Source organism: Mugil cephalus, chromosome 6 (genome assembly GCF_022458985.1).
Source record: "Mugil cephalus isolate CIBA_MC_2020 chromosome 6, CIBA_Mcephalus_1.1, whole genome shotgun sequence".
Lineage (NCBI taxonomy): Eukaryota > Metazoa > Chordata > Actinopteri > Mugiliformes > Mugilidae > Mugil > Mugil cephalus.
The window spans coordinates 17576720-17594376 of NC_061775.1; the positions used below are offsets into that span (position 1 = coordinate 17576720).

The 17657-nt window shown below is 40.8% G+C and overlaps 1 protein-coding gene across 2 annotated transcripts; it reads right to left on the reverse strand.

Moving 5' to 3' along the window:
* Positions 1-1923: 1923 nt before the first annotated feature.
* On the reverse strand, positions 1924-15411 carry gipc3 (GIPC PDZ domain containing family, member 3). 2 transcript variants are annotated; one of them, XM_047587620.1, is made up of 6 exons: positions 14927-15411; positions 11381-11566; positions 11061-11241; positions 4178-4287; positions 3454-3532; positions 1924-2289 (listed from the first exon to the last, which is right to left on the reverse strand). In XM_047587620.1, exons 1-6 carry the CDS (start codon positions 15206-15208, stop codon positions 2138-2140), a joined length of 990 nt encoding a protein of 329 aa, XP_047443576.1. In that variant the 5' UTR covers positions 15209-15411; the 3' UTR covers positions 1924-2137. The 2 variants fall into 2 exon arrangements, with proteins under 2 accessions (XP_047443576.1, XP_047443575.1); XM_047587619.1 differs by having other exon boundaries at positions 3454-3535.
* Positions 15412-17657: the final 2246 nt, after the last annotated feature.

Consider the following 17657-nt stretch of genomic DNA (forward strand, 5'->3'; position numbering starts at 1 on the left):
GTCACTCCCCGAGACTGTTATATTAGAAAGTTGACTCTGACCAATGGGACTACATTCACTGATAAATGGTTAATGTCAACAGTATTTGCATAATTTATACAGTGCCATGATAAACTGAGCTAAACTGTTTTTAACCTTCTATTTGGGCTATCAAGAGTGCAATATTCACACGGATCATACGGATAAATGGTTTTCATACGTTGTATTTTCACTCGTGTCCTTCATTGAACAAATAACTGAATGAATCGCAGATGATGACTGAGATGTGATTGTCTGAATTCGTTAGCTGCGTGGTCTGATGATAAGGTAGTGTGTAAGTGATGAATGTGTTCGACGGAAATGACACAATAACTGATGATGCATTACATGTTAATTGTATCTGATAGGAAGCGTGCGCGTTGTTGTTTGTCTCATTCCAGTCCTTTCTTTTAATCACCAAAGCCAAAGCACAGTTGTCTATAACTGGCAAGTGGCTATTATGTGATAACGCTTCAAGTTAGTGTTTTTGATTTTTTGGTTTTAGCACCAAAAAGTATAACAAGAGAACATTTTCATAGAAAGTGAAAGTGAAAGTGACAGCGTTGGCCTCAAGTTTCCCTCTGTTTTGCCTCCAGCTAACATTGTGACATCACTGTTACATTGGCCATAAAAGGGCCTATAGGTGGTAGTAGGGGGACTTGAGCTTATCCCAGCTGTCATTGGGCGAAAGACATGGTACACCCTGGACGTGTCGACAGGTCTATCGAGGGCATATCCAAAAGCGTTTCAAAAGGGAACTGGACTTGTAGAGTTTTGTTTGAGAACATATTTCACCACTCATTCAAGTAGCTTCCACTTCCACTTCCTTCTTTGCGTAATTACCAAGTTTGAAATAAACTGGAATGTGATGTTTCCTGTTAATTCTCCTGAGTTTCTTTGATACATCAGTTGTGTAGGGTACGACGGAGTTCTTCCTCCATTTGTTCTCTTCCCCTGTGTCCTTTTGGGGATATCTTTCTGAGTCTTTGACAAAGGCCCAGTTGGGATGTTTACATGTCTTGGATGCCCAAGAAGCTACTCAGATGAGTGGTGATGTCTTCGCAAAAAGTCCAACTGACTTTTTAAACACTTTTTGGATAAACCATGACCTGGATGAGTGAGAGGCAGACAACCATTTACACTCGCATGTCCACTTACAGCCAATTTAGAATCACCAATTAAGCTAACCAGCATGTGTTTGGATGGTGGGAAGCTAGAGCATCTGGAGAGAACCCACATAGACAAAGAGGGAACATGCAAACTCCCCAGTCAGCCAGGACCTTCTTGCTGGGAGTGAACCGTGTGACACGACTGTAGGCAAAAATGATAGAAATAATCCAAGGGATGGACGCTCCTTCATAGGAATGCAAAAGGCATATTTATTTATGCATCTTATTGTGGGAAGTTATGAGTTCCTGTTTGATAGTAATGATCATGTGGGAAAACTGAACTGCAGAGCAGGGTCAATCCCCCGCAGATTTCATCTGGTGACATTCCATTTTCAGACGATAATTTGGTTAATGCCTTCAACAGATATTGTTTTGCAAATTCAGATCAGTCACCATAGTTTGGAACTAAGGTTATTTAAGTTTATTTATTTTATTTTTTATTTTTAACACTTTGCTAAATTGTGTGACAGATATTTAACACCAAAAGGAGAAGTTAAAAAAGCCTTCTGACTTGAAGCGACACAAAACAGTTTTTCTCCCGGTGGTGTTTCATCTGAGGAAAAGCATTTACTGGTGCTTATCAACCCTTCCTGGATTCCGAGATGGCTCACTGATGTCCACCGGGGCATCTGTGCTAAAAGATACCTTTGTTTTGGTGAACTAACAAAGATTTCCACCCTTGACATGATAAACCATATTTAAAACTACGACGCAGTTTTCTGTGTTTTGTATTTATTGTAAAGACTTGACAAAATTCAGAAAAGGCATTGAGAGTGACAATTATTGACATTTGAGTGTTGTCCCCATCAAGATTGCAAAGGAAGTGATTATGAATTAATGCAAAGACTGGGAAGGCAACATTAAAACACTTCTACATGTTACAAGTGGATATGCCAGAGGACAGAGATCACTCTCTCCCTCTCCGTCTCTCCTCCGTGTAAAGTAAACGTCTACATTCTGCCATTTTTGACATCTCCGATCGCTCCCCATACATCAAACAAAAACACATCAGGGAAAGCAAAGTCTCCCAGAACAGAGTCCAACGCCTCGGCAAAGTCATCAGGGTTCTTCTTGTCTTTGCCCGCTTCCACAATGGTGGTGGCTGCAGAGAAAAAGGGACGACGCAAGAATGTACATATTCAGTTAATTTCTCAGCAACCCAAGCCAGAACAGAAAGCAAACATGTAGAAATTGGAATACAGTTTATTTTTTGATACTGAGCAGCTTTTCTGTGGAACTAAACTGGGAAGGTATTTGGTGTGACCTTCTGTCTTTTCTCGAGAAACGACCGCAGTAGCATTTTGTTTGGTTTAACAAAAGACGACGATGACAGAGGTACTGGCTGTTCCCCAGAATGATGGCAATCTATGTTTGTGAACCAACATTATACTAGTGAAATATGTATAACAAAAATAGCTTGCTTAATGAGAATAAATACTACATTCTTATGGTGACTATGTCAGTAGGAACACGTTTCATCCAAAACAACGTGATTTCTCAAACATTTTCTATATGCCTGCAAGAGTCAGTCTGAGACCCCTCTTATAACATGACAGACACTTGTCATCATTCTCATCTTGACTCTCCATGCACTTAGTCTGCACATCTAAACATGTTTTTTGCTGAAAGAGCAAAGCAAAACAACTGAGTGAAGAGCACTTTAAGAAGTCACTGACCCATCTTAAATGTGATTCATGTGGCCAAGCGTCAATTGACAACCAGGCCACCATGAAAATCCGGGAAAGGGTAAACACCTTTCGCTCTCAAATTCTCAGAACTTTAAACCTCTCTTCCTTTCTTCATCTTGTGAAGCTTATGTACATGTAATATTCGTTTTTTTCTTCTCTTTTTTTTGTGAAGCGTTCAATTCTACTTCAATATGACATGCATTGCATGATAAACGAGGAAAGTCCCTCAGTTGAGGAAGACTATAAGATGTGCGTTAAAGAGATAAAAAGAGATACGCATCTCACCGGGAGTGAGATATTTTTTTTTTTGTAAATGATGCTGCTTCCTGTTCCGCAAAGTGGCAAATGCTAAATGTCAGATGTGACGTCAGATTGAAGGTCAAATTTGTTGAGGGAAAATATGACTTGTGATAAGCTCTGAGGGGCATTTATTTTCTACCCATCAAGAGGCAGTGAGGCAACGTGAACTAGGTTTGTGTTTGAACATGTGTCCAGGACCGGATCACTTCCTTACATCCAAACATGGACACTAAGGTAAAGCCTATTTTAAGGGGTTGTTACTACGTAGGTGGTCTTACCCAGCTCCAGGTCTCTGATGCCCATGTAGCTCTCCAGCAGGTCGTCCACTTTCTTGGTGGCCCGTTCTTCAAACTCATTCTGCTAGCAGAACACACAGAAGAACAAAGAGGTGTTCCCTCTCTAAATATGGTGACAGAAACTCTCTGGGAGCTTAAACCCTAATGCCAAAACATTTAAGGGCCAAAAACGCTTTGCGTTATTGTGTATAACTCGTCTTTATGTTTTATAAACACATCACACGTTATAGATTCTCTGTATTGCTTTAGCTGCTTGTGTCCTATTTTAAAAAACAGTGTCCTTCTCCGTCCCACATAATTAAGGGATATTGCCCGTGGGTTCATGCTAATGTTAATATGAAGTGTCCTGCACTGAAGTAAGTTATTTGGAATATCCTGTACTTTGTTTAGAAAGGACACTTCCTGTGAAAGGGATTAGTTTGTTTGCTTGTATTGTGAGTGGAGTCAATCGGGGGATGTTCTTTTCAGTTCAGGTCAGGTCTGTGTAGTCCCATGTGAACACTTCATTATAAAAAAAAACAACAACCTTAAATCAAGAGATATTCAAGATAAGGTTAAAAATTTAATATCTCGTTGGTTGTGAAAGAAAGTTTCAGATGATCTATAATAGCTCTGCGTGTGTCTGTATATTGATGGATGCATGAGACCATTTGAGGACATCAGGAAGTTAAGGCAGTCATTGTCCGTAAGAGCGTGTGAAACTCACCACTTCCTGAACTGTAGCAGCACCCTTGGAGCGAAGACGCAGCGTCTCCTTCCCGTTCACCATCTTACCCTCATTAGACTTAGGAGCTCTGGTCCTCATTCCAATCATATCTAATCACACAAGCAGGATGACACCCATTAATCAAACTGTGTATTAGTAGTCACGTTAGCAGTGAGAAGAAAACTCAGAATCTGACATGTCACTTTGAATTAAACTTCGACTATTTCCTGAGAATCCGCAAAACCAAAGCTCCTTCCTACACATCCCTTCACACACACTGTACATTTTTGGTAAGGACGCATTTAGCTGACACCAACGTAAGGCCCCATAATTCACAGTCCCTTGTTTGGATGTGAACTTATTTTCTCTGAAATGATAAAGCGTTCAGCTTTTACAGACTGGTCGGGCTGTTATTTATCTGCGGTTTACCTGAGGACGCGCTCCCACTTCTGCTTGCTTTTATTCATGCACTCCAGGATTAATAAGTGATGCTTGGCTGCATGATGACACAAGGAGTCATTTTTTCAAAAGTTTTGTTGCCTATGAGGAAGAAGTTTCAAGTTATTCTGAATGCAGCTGCCGGTGATACTGCATCCCAACCAGATACAAAAACATATGACTAAGATGCTCATGTTCATAAGATATTTTTGAGCCGTTCTTTGGTTTCATGTAAAGGCTGAGTTCTGTATCAGTATGATTCCTTGTCTGTTTCCAGTTAACTGCAGTTAATGTCTTCTATGTAATTTTGCAAATGCATCCCAATGGCAGGTCGGCCCACCTGCCCTACGTTTAGGCTAGTCTAAACACACCCTGACCTCACCCTCTTGTGGCTTTTTGTAAAAATGCGCATCTGTTAAATATGCTACGTCCCTGATTCCCAAGAGAAAAATGGATCCGTTCCCAGAGTGATGTCTGAGGTCAGCATCGGGGGTGCACACAGGAAACTGCTACTGTGTGAAGTCGGTCAGTCCTTCCACAAATTACATATTTGTATGATGTTTCATGACAGTTTGAGAGTTACAGAGTAACACGCAGGTAACGTGCTACTCTAATCTGACCATTTTTTTTTTTTTCCAGGAATGAGTAATCTGAAAAGCATAGCTCGATTAAGCTGTGCATGCATCATCAGGACCGATAATTGAAAAGCCAAACTTTAAATAATCAGGGTCATCTCACTTTAACCTGAGATGGCCTATCCATTTTGTCCCTTGCATGCACTGCAGTTAGCTAGCCAGATGTTTTTCAGGTTTATTTTTTTCTCACGCCATGCCTCCCCTGAAGTCCCCTGGTGCACTGCTGTTGTAGAGGATGCCTTTTTTTTTAGAAAAGCATGTATTGGGGACACTCACAAGAAGATGGAGGAGGAGGGGAGAGGTAGACACAGCAGTGAACATGCTATACAGTAGCAGCACAGAACTGCATGACTAGGAGAAAGAAATTAGAGGACAGGAGCTCGTGGCAGAGAAAATAGAAGATAGGAGTTTGGTGCAAGAGAGAAAAGAATAGAGGACATGAAATTATTGATATCAGGTAACGTCTTCTTTACTTTATTGCATTGTATGGACACCGTCTTTACTACTAAGCTTATTTTGTTCTATCCACACAGGAGAGACAGAATAAAGATAGGCCACACTTTTAACAGCTTTGCAGAGGCAGAGAAGGCTGTTTAGAGCAAAAGAGAAAAAAGAGAAACAAAAACAAAGATCTCAAAGATTGTTTACACTGGACTAACATATTCCTGTGTTCACTTTCACTTTGGCAAAGTGACAGTAAAAGTAAGAAACACCAATGGTTTTGAATGGCAGGGTCTTGTTTTTGCGATGGTTTGGAACTTACAGGGTCCAAACTGGACTTGCCAGTCTCTCAGATTTGTGTAAAAAATTACACGAGTTACATTTATTTAATGGGACATCACTTTCTAAGAAAATAGACATACTTTCAGAATTAAAAGCCCTAAATTCCAGCTCATACTTAAAAATGCATTCAGTGTAAGCTGAAAGAGCAATGCCCTGGGAAAAATTTTGTGGAATACTGAACAGCTGGGATGCTCAAATAGAAAAGGATGTTGCCCACATGGGAAATTATTCAAATAACAGGATCTAAATCTAATTCAATGAGATAAAAATGTTCCTGGAACCAAATCTTCCAATGTCTGAAACTCTAATTGTGCTGATCATAAAGGTAGAAATCGGCCGAGATTCAGGGTTTGGGACATTTGCTGTGACGCCGAGATGGCGACGGGTTTATCTAGAATCCACACTGATGTCAGCATAGTTGCAGAAGACCAACAACGACCAGGCAGCAGTCAGATCAGCAGCGGAAAGAGTGACACGGACCACAAGTGTTTACATGAGAAGTCAAAGATCCAGGTCACCACGCGATTTTTGTCCCGCAGGCAATATCAAATCATAACCCTTAACAGACCATCATTAATTCACCCAAGATGCCAGTGTCAAGTGGAGGTTGGAGATCACATTTATAACCACGCTGAGGCCACCTGATCAATGTGGGAACCTCAGCTGGAATGACTGAAATTTAATGGTGCCCGTGGCCACGGAAATAGCTACTCTGATAGCAAACTCAGTGGGTAAAGAATAGGAGCATATGTTCCAGACGCTGAAACAACTGTTGCACAGCTGGATGCTAAACAGGAAGGCATCATTATCTGAAGTTGACCAAATATGTGTAACAAATAGCCTGGAGAGATTGGAGTATAAGGAAGAACAGATGGCAAACAGACAAAGCTTCACGTCCACATAGTTTAGGGTTATTTAAGCCCAGAACACTAAATACCAGAGTGCCTGTATTTTAGCATAAAACAAATGCTGCATGTGAATATTGTCAATCTAATTAAACTCCGTTGTGATGACCACCTCAAGATGGAGCCCTAGTTTGCTTTCACTTTTCACTTCCACATAAGTCTACAGAAATATCACACCCTGATTCTGGCTACAGTGCTGGAAGTGTGACGCCACACAAATATGACCTTAAGTCACTCCGACTGGGAGGATGGGTCAGTGAGTTTAAAATTTTCTTGTAGTATATAAATAGCGTTGACAGTACTCAGTGTAAAACCGGTAAAGCCAAAACATATTTCAGTGAACCTATTTCATTATAAAATGCATGCAGCATGTGGCATGAAGTAGAGATGTGCCTGGTGGATAGATGGACCCATTAACAGACCACACCATGAACCAAAGGGTTTCTGAATGGCAGTTTTGAAGGTCATAGTGATTTATTCCACCTAATTATTCAGTTTATTTTTGGGCCTCAGCCGCTTAGTCAATTATATATAACTTTAAGCCTAGATGTAATTTAAATGATGTAGTTATATAGAAATGATCTCCCCTTTACAGTTGCCATGAATGGAGAAATCAGTTTTAGAGAGATGTTTGTAGCAGACTGTAAACATACTTATTTCAGCTATAAAGTGGGACACTGAGGAGGTCTATGTATAGGGATTGGCTCACTTTTGGTCACTCAAGGAACTGCATTTTTAGCCCCTCTGCATTGGATTCATTTTTCAGTGACAAATATATTTTTTAATAATAATAATTAATTTTAATAAATATGTTCTATACTATTTTTATACTATGCTATACTATACTATAATGTATTGGTTTTATATTGTGCTTTTCCATTTTTAGATGCTCAAAGCACTTAAATTTGGATGCATTATTCATCCTCTCCCACAGTCAGACCCTGTACACTCTGTACTATACGGGAAATAGTTCATGAGCCAGTGAATGGATTTTTAATTGTGTCCTTGTTTTGTTTTTTCAATACACATTTTACTTATTTACATCACATATTTACTTTATTTCTTAGATAAATAAATTCAATTTCTGTGTCTTTGTTAAACTGTTTCTCAGACTGTTTTTTTCTGTATAAACTAATTTACATACATATTATCAAAGTCTCAAAAGTGAATGTTACTATTCTAACTTAACATGCGCGGGTTTTTTTTTACCATATATTTGTCAAAATGAATGTGGGTGGATGGGTGGATGCATAACTTTTGTTATTTCATAATCCCCGATGGACTTCCAGGCAAGAGGAGATAAGAACAACACAAGTACGACACAGCAGCTAGTACACACCATATATGGAACACAATTAATCTCAAACACAAGGTGATGATTAAGCTAAATTTTCCCAGTGACTACTAATGATTTTTCTTTTTCTTTTTAATAAGCCCTGGTTGCTTTCCATTGTATATTTCTATGAGTACGCGACTACTTGCTGGAATCTCTCATAACAAAGACAATATACGGTGACAGGAAGTCAGCAGCTTGTCCATGGATTTGGTTTCCCATCTGATAAGCAAAGCTGTGGACAGAAAGGCTCCAACCCACTGGGAACAGCGGACTTCCCTTTTTTCCCTTCAGATGTGCTAAACTAGATGCAATAAATAAAGCACTCATTGAACGTTTTACACATGAGACCTTTCTGGAAATTATAAACCTAAAGGGTAACCCGGACATCACATGCAGCGTAATGTCGCTAATATCAACTAATATATACAGTAAGAGATAAAAATAAGAAGAAGCCAGTGTATGATCTGGCCAAATGACTGGTGCAACATGAACTTGTTCGCCCATTTCTAGTTGTGGTAGATAAATGACTGTGGCGTGGTCTGAATAAAAGTGGCTTTTTTAGCTCTATAGCAACAGGAAAGCACAACAAGCACATCTTGATCAAATATTTACAGTTCTCTTGACACCCACTGCTGTGTGACTGTAAACTCTATAAATCTATTGATGCCTTCACCCTGTTTTTCCATCTTTCTCTGTCTATGTGTGTTGTGTATGTGTATGTGTGTGCGTGTGCTATTATACAGCTATCTTTCTGAGGACCAGTTTAAGTTACTAAATCAAAGTGAGGACATTTCTTTACAAGGTTATTTGGCAGTTAAGACTAGGTGATTAGGGTTAGGATGAGGGTTAGGGTTGGGATTAGGATGAGGGTTAGGGTTAGAGTATTCATTAGGGTTAGTATCAGGAAGTTAGTTGAGTTGAGTTGGGTTTGGGTAGGGGGCCAAGGAATGCATCACGTCAATGTAGGTCCCGACAAAGTTAACCATACAAGCATGTGTGCGTAAGGACCATGATACTACGGCACCGGTGACGTTTTAAATGTTGAAAGGGAGTGAATGTTGGCCAGCTTTTTAATGAGGTGAAAACACTTTTAGTAAACATTTTTATTCAGCATTTATATGTTTCTCTTAGTAGCAGTATTTAACCTCAACATTAGATGAATCAGTTCTGTCATAAATGGTCTTCGTAGACGTGAAGTGTTTACATTAGGTTGTGTGGAGTCATTTTGTCACTGTGTGGCACTGGTTGTCATGGTTACCTCAAAACCTTAAAAAAAAGGCGTTAAAACCTTTAGGTAAAGGGTTACAATTATTTTAGGATTGGAGTTAGGGACACAGTTGAGATGATTAGGGTTATTTTATTCCTAACTGAGCCATAAATATGCTCAGCCATTTTTGCACCAACACCTTTGTAATTCCCTTGAAATAATTGTTAAGTGCAACAGCTTTTCCTGGCTCACTGGCAATCAGCCAGTCACTGGCTGCCAATAAACTGTTCCTGTCTCTTCTTCCTGTTTGTCCGATGAGTTACGGAAAAGTACTTTGGAGCACCAATGCCCTTCAGCACGTACTGACGACTTTTTTTTGAAAACTGCGCCTGAAAGAGTGGCTGCATGTCGCCAGTAGTCCTGTGATGTAAACAGTTTTTAGGGTTTTCTTAGTGTGTTATTGGTTGTTTTTGGTCTGACTTTCCTGTGCCTTGAACCAGTCAAAATGTTTTTTGGTTGTTTTTGCCTTTTTGTGCTGCTTTTATTTTGCTTTTTCTGGACTTTCTGTTTTTGGCTGTGTCCGGTGGTGTGTTCCTGCGATCAGCTGCTAGCGCTGTCCGTATCCCCTGAGATGCCCAGAGTGAGGCCTGCAATCCCCGCTGAACTTCGGCAGAGGTGCTGGGGATGCCGGGCTGGAGTTTGGGGCTAGGTGCCATCTGTATTCACAGGGGAACGTGAGGTCTTAGGTGGCAGAATGGATGGACTGTGTGCGTTTGATCTTGATCTTGATCTTGATCTTGATCTTGATCTTGATCTGCGCTTGTGTCACGGGAAGGGCGTTGGAGAACTGGTTCGTACTGACCACAGTGCGTCTGTGCCGAGCTTCGGGACTCTATGGGTTGACACACTCTGTTGGTGTTTTCATCCCTCCCTCAGCGACAAGGACAAGGAAATGCCATGCGACAAGATCCATGCCGCTGTTGCTATGGAACTGGCCAAACAACCACATCACCTTACACACTGTTTTTGCCAACTACTTGCTATTTATTCTGTACATTTTTTTGATTGCACTGTTTATTTTGCTAGATAATAATCATTTTTATTTTATTTTAATATGATCATATTTTTTTTTTAATCTTTTTTCTTTATATCTCTTTTTAAGAGTGTTTACTTTTATGTGCAACAAAGCTACTGCGACAAAGTAATTTCCCCCGTGGATCATTGTGGTCTAAGTCTAAGTCAGATGACTTTGGACCACAAAGCAGCTCATCACTCATCTCATGATGCCACATTCGTGCCAGCTCTATCGTCTGCTTACTCTGTGTGCTAGAAATTGCAATCAAAAGAGGAGAAATGTTGAACACAAGCACTAGAGATTGCCAAAGAGGGGAAATTAATCTTTTTTGTCAAAATATTGCAAAGACTAGTGAGCATTAGTGGTGCATATTGTGGCTTCATTGACTAAAGCTGTAACTTCAGTTCGGAGGCTGATGTTAATGTCTATATCAGTGATGTCTGGTGGCTGTCCATTGTACACGTGACCACATATACCAGGCAACACGAATCATGCGCCACTCACCAAAAGCCTTCTTAGGCCCCACAAGACGAAGGGTGAAGGGTATTCCTCTCGGTTGCTCTTTCAGCATCTTAGCCACCTCATAGTGTCGACACCCAACGATGCTCTGGTCATTAATAGCCTCGATGTGGTCGCCAATACATACAGTCTTCAGTCGATCTATGGTGCTGTCTTCCTTTATCCTCTGAGAGAAAGACAGTGATACCAACATTATTCAACAAGGGTTTAAGCTAATGTGATGATTCCAGAATAGGCCTTAACAGAACTCTCAAGCAACTTAAGTTTTGAGCCTTTCATCCTGTTTCGCTCCACCTGTCATTCACCTTAATGAAAGCATATCCAGCTCCATTGTCTGTGATGGTGAGACCCAATGCATCTTCCGTCTTCGTCACCTCCACTTCTTTGGTCTCCCCTCTGACGTGAGCGAAGATGAAGTCCTCCAGCCCGATCTGTCCCCCCAGTAGCTTCTGCATGTCCACTTTGTGAGAGTTGAGAGTGCAGAACAAGATCTGAGGGGACGAAATGGAGAAACAAATAAATAAATAAATAAAAGTGCAAAGGAACCAGTGCTTTTAACACAATCTTAAACCGTGTGAACACTTTTGTTGGAATTAAAACCACATTACCATTTAATCTGTATGCCATAAAACTAAGTGACTGCTTGTTGTCTGCTTGTTGCCCCCTTTAGTCTTTAATTTTCTTCCTCCTGTTTTTCCCTCCTTTTACAAAAGCAAATGCATCGCATCATAATTTCTTTGGCTGTGCAGTAATACAGATTCAACAGCAGATGGCACTAGAGCCAAACTATTTGCAAGGGGAATTGTGGCCATTTTGTCTTGAGCCATGAATATGACAAGCTCAATGCATGCTGATTATTCACTAAGATCCTATATATATTTCAAAACAGATGTGTAAGAATAAACAATAAACCAGAAAAGCATGTAGACTCATGTAGTCTGAAAAAGTGATTTTATTCCTAATGCGTGCATTAGAGCAGTTTAGAGCAGAAAAAAGAAGGCTTTTAACTTGACATATGAAGCTAAAGTTCAAACTAGATAATTCATAAAGGAAACTCAACATAATCTGTCGGAACTCTTATCTCCGAGCAGTTCCTGTTTGCTGTAATTATATTTACAAGTGAAACGGCCCGGGTGCAGTCCAAGGTCTTCTCTGGCTATGCAGTATCAGATGCTGCTGCCATGTCCCCGCAAGGTCAAGGAAACTGTTGCACTTTTCGACTGTTTTGTAACAGTCTTGCGCGCAGTCTTAGATATACCGACTGTTATAGAAACCCCATCCCAGAATACACGAAAGGGAGTATCGTTAGATAAAAATATCATTTAAGTGTCAGCCAACCCGGAAACTAATTGGGAGACGAGCTTTGAAGTGTTACACATGCAACATACAATCTCAAAGTAGACTGTCAAATACACAGGATGTTTGAATTGTGAGGAACAGCTAAGTACCGTGGAACCCTGACTGTGATTTCACATCACTCAATAGATAAAAGAAATGAAGGAAGTGTTTAAAAATCATTCATATAAACAACATAAACCACATGCAATTTGTGCAAGAAAAGGAAACAGGACTTGCAACATAACCGTGGGCCGGTGGTTGACAGACAGTGTTACCTAGGTGATACCACATCACTTCATCTGTAGTGATTTATCTTCAACCGATACACAGATAAGAAAAGCCTTCACTGTGGCCTTCATAAAAAAAACTGCTGATAAGCCGGTGCTAAATAGCTATTGTGATTTGGCCGAGGGTGTTAAAGTGATATATCGTGGAATGCAGCGCAACGTCTGCAACCATGCCAACCATCAATATTATCCACGTTCTCAAAGGGGTTCAAATGTTTTAACAGTTTATTATATTAGCTTCATAGTGAGCGACCCATGCCACTCTTACTGTGGTCTTGTCTTATCGAAAGCGTTATACAACACAGCCTATAATTCACAGGGCCACGTAACAAAGGAACAAAGGAATAACTATGAAATTTAAAGGAATGACGAAGTACATTTTATAGTAACGGTTTATGTGACCGTATTATTTATTTTACTTCTCTTACAGTTCCAACTTCCTCCTTCCTTGTTTGCAGACTGTGTTATATATAGTGTTACTGCCTAACGTGACGGCATTTACTAGACTTATTGCTAGTTCAGTAAACAGATTTCTGCAATGAAACAAAATAATACAAGGCACAAGCTGAAGGCCAGAATTTACATGCACGTTTTCCTCATCCGTTTACTCGTCTTTCCATGATCAGTCCATTATTACATCTACCACCAGCTGCTCGGGATAGACGTAATCTAAATGTAATCCTGGTCTCGAATACTTTATTGTCACAGTTTTTGTGCACTGAGATGAGGATGTAACATGGGTCTGCAAGATTTTGGCCTTTTTGGCTGCAGTCTGCAGTTTATTTAATTTACAGGGTTACAAGACAAAGTGTTTACTTCAAAGCAGTTGTGTAATGTGGAGTAAAATATTAATTTGTGGATTAATTATTACATTTTTACACACAAAGGTTAGTATGTGAGTCATGTGGCGCACTTAATCGTGCTTAATGTACACTGAACGTAGTGCGCCACATGAGGAGCTTTGTCAAGCATCAAATACTCCGATCAGGCATTACATTATGACCACCTTCCTAATATTGTGTAGGTCTCCCTTGTGCTTCCAAAACAGCTGAGACTCGTCAGTGTATGGACGTGGGTCTTCTGCAGCCAATGACCACCTATGACTCAGACAGCTGCAACCACGCATTTTACATCAGAGGTGTATAGAAATGCTTATGAAGCAGGATAATAAAGGGCATCGCAGGCAGGGAATACATTTACAATACCATGATTCATATGACTGTATAGTTTGAGTTTAATGTTATACTAACCTAGTGCATACATTAATCAGGCACAACATCATTACCACCTTCCTAATATTGTGTAGGTATCCCTCGTGCCTGCAGAACTCATCAGAGAATGCCCACAGGATGTTGTTAGTGTGGGTCTTTGTGCTCTGTGGGTTGAGGGGAGGGGCCTCTAAGGATCAGGCTTGTTCCAGTGTATTCCTTAGACACTTGATCAGTTGTGCTGTTATTCACGATTTTATAAGTTGTTCCTAAACTGTTTGTGTGTGTGTGTTTTTATCAGGTTGCATCCTGCTAGAGATGACGGCTGCCATCAAGGAGTGGCATTGCTATTCGGTGGGGGTGCCTGATCTGGTCTAGGTCGGTGGTACATGTCTAAGTAACATCCACAGGAATGCCAGGTCCAAACGTTTCGGAGCAGAACATTGAATTGTCACTAGATGGTCGATGTCATTTACTTCTCCTGTCAGGGGTTGTAATGTTATGCTGGATCAGAATAAGTCAATTATTTGTAGGATCATTGGAGCGTTTCTACCGACTGTAGATTCACATTACACCCAGTGTATGAAAAAAAAAATTCCAATGACTGACTGTAATTTTGAAAAGTATAGCCGTAAGTTTTTTTGCTCTTAATTCATTTATTCTACTTTAGAATAGGATAACTACCAGGGCAAAATTCCTATCACACGACTACATTTTACTCTAAAGTCCCATACGTAACCCTGTGTTACATGCGTGGGTGTTTACTGACTACAAAACATCTGATTATTTGTTTCTCTTATTCATTTGCCAAGGCGCTGGGAAGTACAAAGTCTAGCAGACAGTAGCAAGGACAAATGATCTTCAATAGTGCATCATGGAAAAGAAAAGCCCAGAATGGAAACCTAACACCTATATACAACTGGACTGACCAGAAAAGCATGATGGGGATACAATTTAATTACATTAACCTTTGTGTTGCATATCTGGGCATTCCCATTACATTCTTAGCCATTTGTACCTCTGAGGGTGAGATGTTGAACACTTCGGCGATCTTGGCGTACAGCTCCTTGACATTAGTAAATCCATGGATGCGGCCTGTTGGACTTCCGTGAGCCAGCTGGGTGTGGAAGATGAGCCTAGGCCTTGAATATTCTGGTGGCCCTGGCGGTGGCGGTGAAGGGGGAGGAAGTGGAGGTGCTGTGGGCTCCACACACGCCTGACTCTGGGCCTTGTGCTCCTCCATAGCCTCGGCCCCTGCTGCCTTGGAGTCCTGCGGGCTCATATCCTCCCCGTTCTGCATCAGCCCTAGCTCGGGTTTTGCTCCTCTGTGGGAGCCCTGGTACCGCACTGCTCTGACTGTCCCGTCCTTCCCCCCGCTTAGCTGACCAATCACCTAACAAACCAGTCAGCCAGAGCTTTGGGGGTGCAGATAAATTAATGATGAGAAAAGCCTAGTAACTGTAGCTGAAAGAGGCCAGCCAAGCCCTACCATGTAGAAACCCAACACCCCTTGAGTTGTTTCACCTGAGCCTCTGGCAGCTCACGCACTGAGGACACAAACAAAACACATCAGGTAATTGTTTCTTCATACATATGACACGGTTTGGACTCTAATCCCCCCTATCAGTCTAGGTGCGAGACGAGTTACACACACACATGACCCTGAATGTGCAAACATCCAACTAAAGTGTGAAAATGCCAAGCATAGCCGCAAAATGGGCAGCCGGGAGTCAGACAATGTCCCAGTGTTACCGGTAAGATGATATCACTGGGTAGGCAGTAAGATGCCTCTTTGAATGAAAGAAGTTGTTGCTGGGTTGAATCCTTGGTGATGCACTGACCTTTCTGACCTTGCAGACAGCCCACGGATGGACAAGATAACAGTTAAATATGTTAACTTAATGGTCCAAAATGTAAGTATAAACTGTGTAAAGCTCCAAATAATAAATAATACATGACATGAATACCTCCAAGATCATATCTGTTTTGTGAGTATTACAGAGGCAGTACAAAATACAATATGGTAATTTCTGAAAAGTGAATATCTTTCTTTTTTTTTACCTTATATATAATGTTCTGCAGGGGATGGACTAGAACAGATAAGAGACATTGGCAGCTTGGTAAGGGGATTTTTATTTGTCTGCTGATACAATGATGATTCCACAACCCAAAGCTTGAGCAAGCTTGAAAAGCCACCACTAAGAAGGCCAGCAAATTCAAATTTTATGCTGGAACTGTGTCCATTCCACCACATCAGTATTGTTTGTCACACTCTATCTCATGAGAGATATAAAAAAATTCCCTAATTTGAATTTTCATGTCAGGATACAAAAAGTGGTCTGTCCTTCTTTTAGTTGTGGAAATTCTGGACATTCGTCATTTTGTCATTCCCAGAATTCGAAAAAAATAAGCGGTCGGTTACAGACAATGAATGGATGAATGAGTACTTCACTATTTCCTGGAGTTTGCTCACTCATGCTCTCGAGGAAGAATGAACCATTTTTAAGAAGGGGCCAAGTGGGTTATTGAAAGTGTTAAAATTCAAACATTGCGTGGCTTTGTTTTAGCTTCATTAGTATGAGTACATATTAGTCAAGTCTATGCACAAGTCCTAGATACTATTGGGGGCTGTGTGTGGGCCCTAATAGGCTGTGGGCTCTAAGAATTGTCATCGCCTTTCCAGGAGAATCCACCTATGACTCAGGCAGCTGGAACCACGCATTTTACATCACAGGTGCGTGGTTCCAGCTGTCTGAGTCATAGGTGATTCCAGAGCTCTCCTTCTAACAGGACCTGAACAGAGGCTCGTTGATTTGTTTTTATTGGTTGATATATTTGAACGTCATCTGCGAGGCAATGAAATGATACATTTTCATTAGAGGTGAAGACAAAATGACAATCATCACTGAATACAGAAAGTGTGTTGCAGATCAAAGAAACACAAAATAAGAAAACAACTGTACGGAGAAGAAAAGCTCCAAAATAGATTGTTGGGAAACATGTAATGTCATTCTAGTACATCTGCTAGACTCAAATGTGAAGATGGAGCACACAGATTAAGTACTAGTAATGTACAATAAATCCAAATTGTGCTCACTGGGGAAAGGTAAAGTTAAAGTGAGAACCCCTAGAATACAGACACCGTATATGCTGGAGTTTCAGGTGGTGGATGAGAAGTGCAGCAGTCCACTACTGGGAACAAAAGCGAGTGAAGCAATGAAACTCATTAAGGTACATTTATGCAATTAGAGAATATAAAATTGAAAGTGACACAGCAGTGGAAGCAGTAAAACGTCCAAAGTGTACCAGTGGCGATGATAAAACCACTGAAAGAGGAACTGTTAAGCCTGGTGGAGAGAGGTGCCAAATTATTGCACCTGCTGAACACAGCTGATTGGATTAGCAGTATGGTATCTGTCCAGAAGCCTAGTGGCAGGCCGAAAATCTGCATAGACCACAGACCACTTAACAGAACACTGAAACAAAGTCACTTCCCACTGCCAACTATAGACGACATCATATCAGATCTGACATTAGCAAATGTGTTCACTCTCTGTGGTGTAAAGTATGGATTTTGGCATGTGAAACTGGCTGATGGGTCAACTTCACTACATTTTCGGGAGATTCCATTGGCTGAGGATGCCAATGGGGATCAGTCCTGCTCCAGAACTCTTCCAACAGAAGAACACTGGAGAAGATCATGACTGAGACTGTTCCTGTAGAGGTGCAGAGAAAGGAATACCAAACTG

Bases quoted from the DNA above. Each gene is read 5' to 3' on its own strand.
- gipc3 (XM_047587619.1), bottom strand. From the start codon at position 15,208: ATGCAGAACGGGGAGGATATGAGCCCGCAGGACTCCAAGGCAGCAGGG. The intron at 4,288-11,060 runs GTGAGTGGCGCA...TTGTGTGATTAG, and splicing joins GGGGCCTAAGAAGGCTTTTG to ATATGATTGGAATGAGGACC. The intron at 2,290-3,453 runs GTAAGACCACCT...TTTTCTCTGCAG, and splicing joins CATCAGAGACCTGGAGCTGG to CCACCACCATTGTGGAAGCG.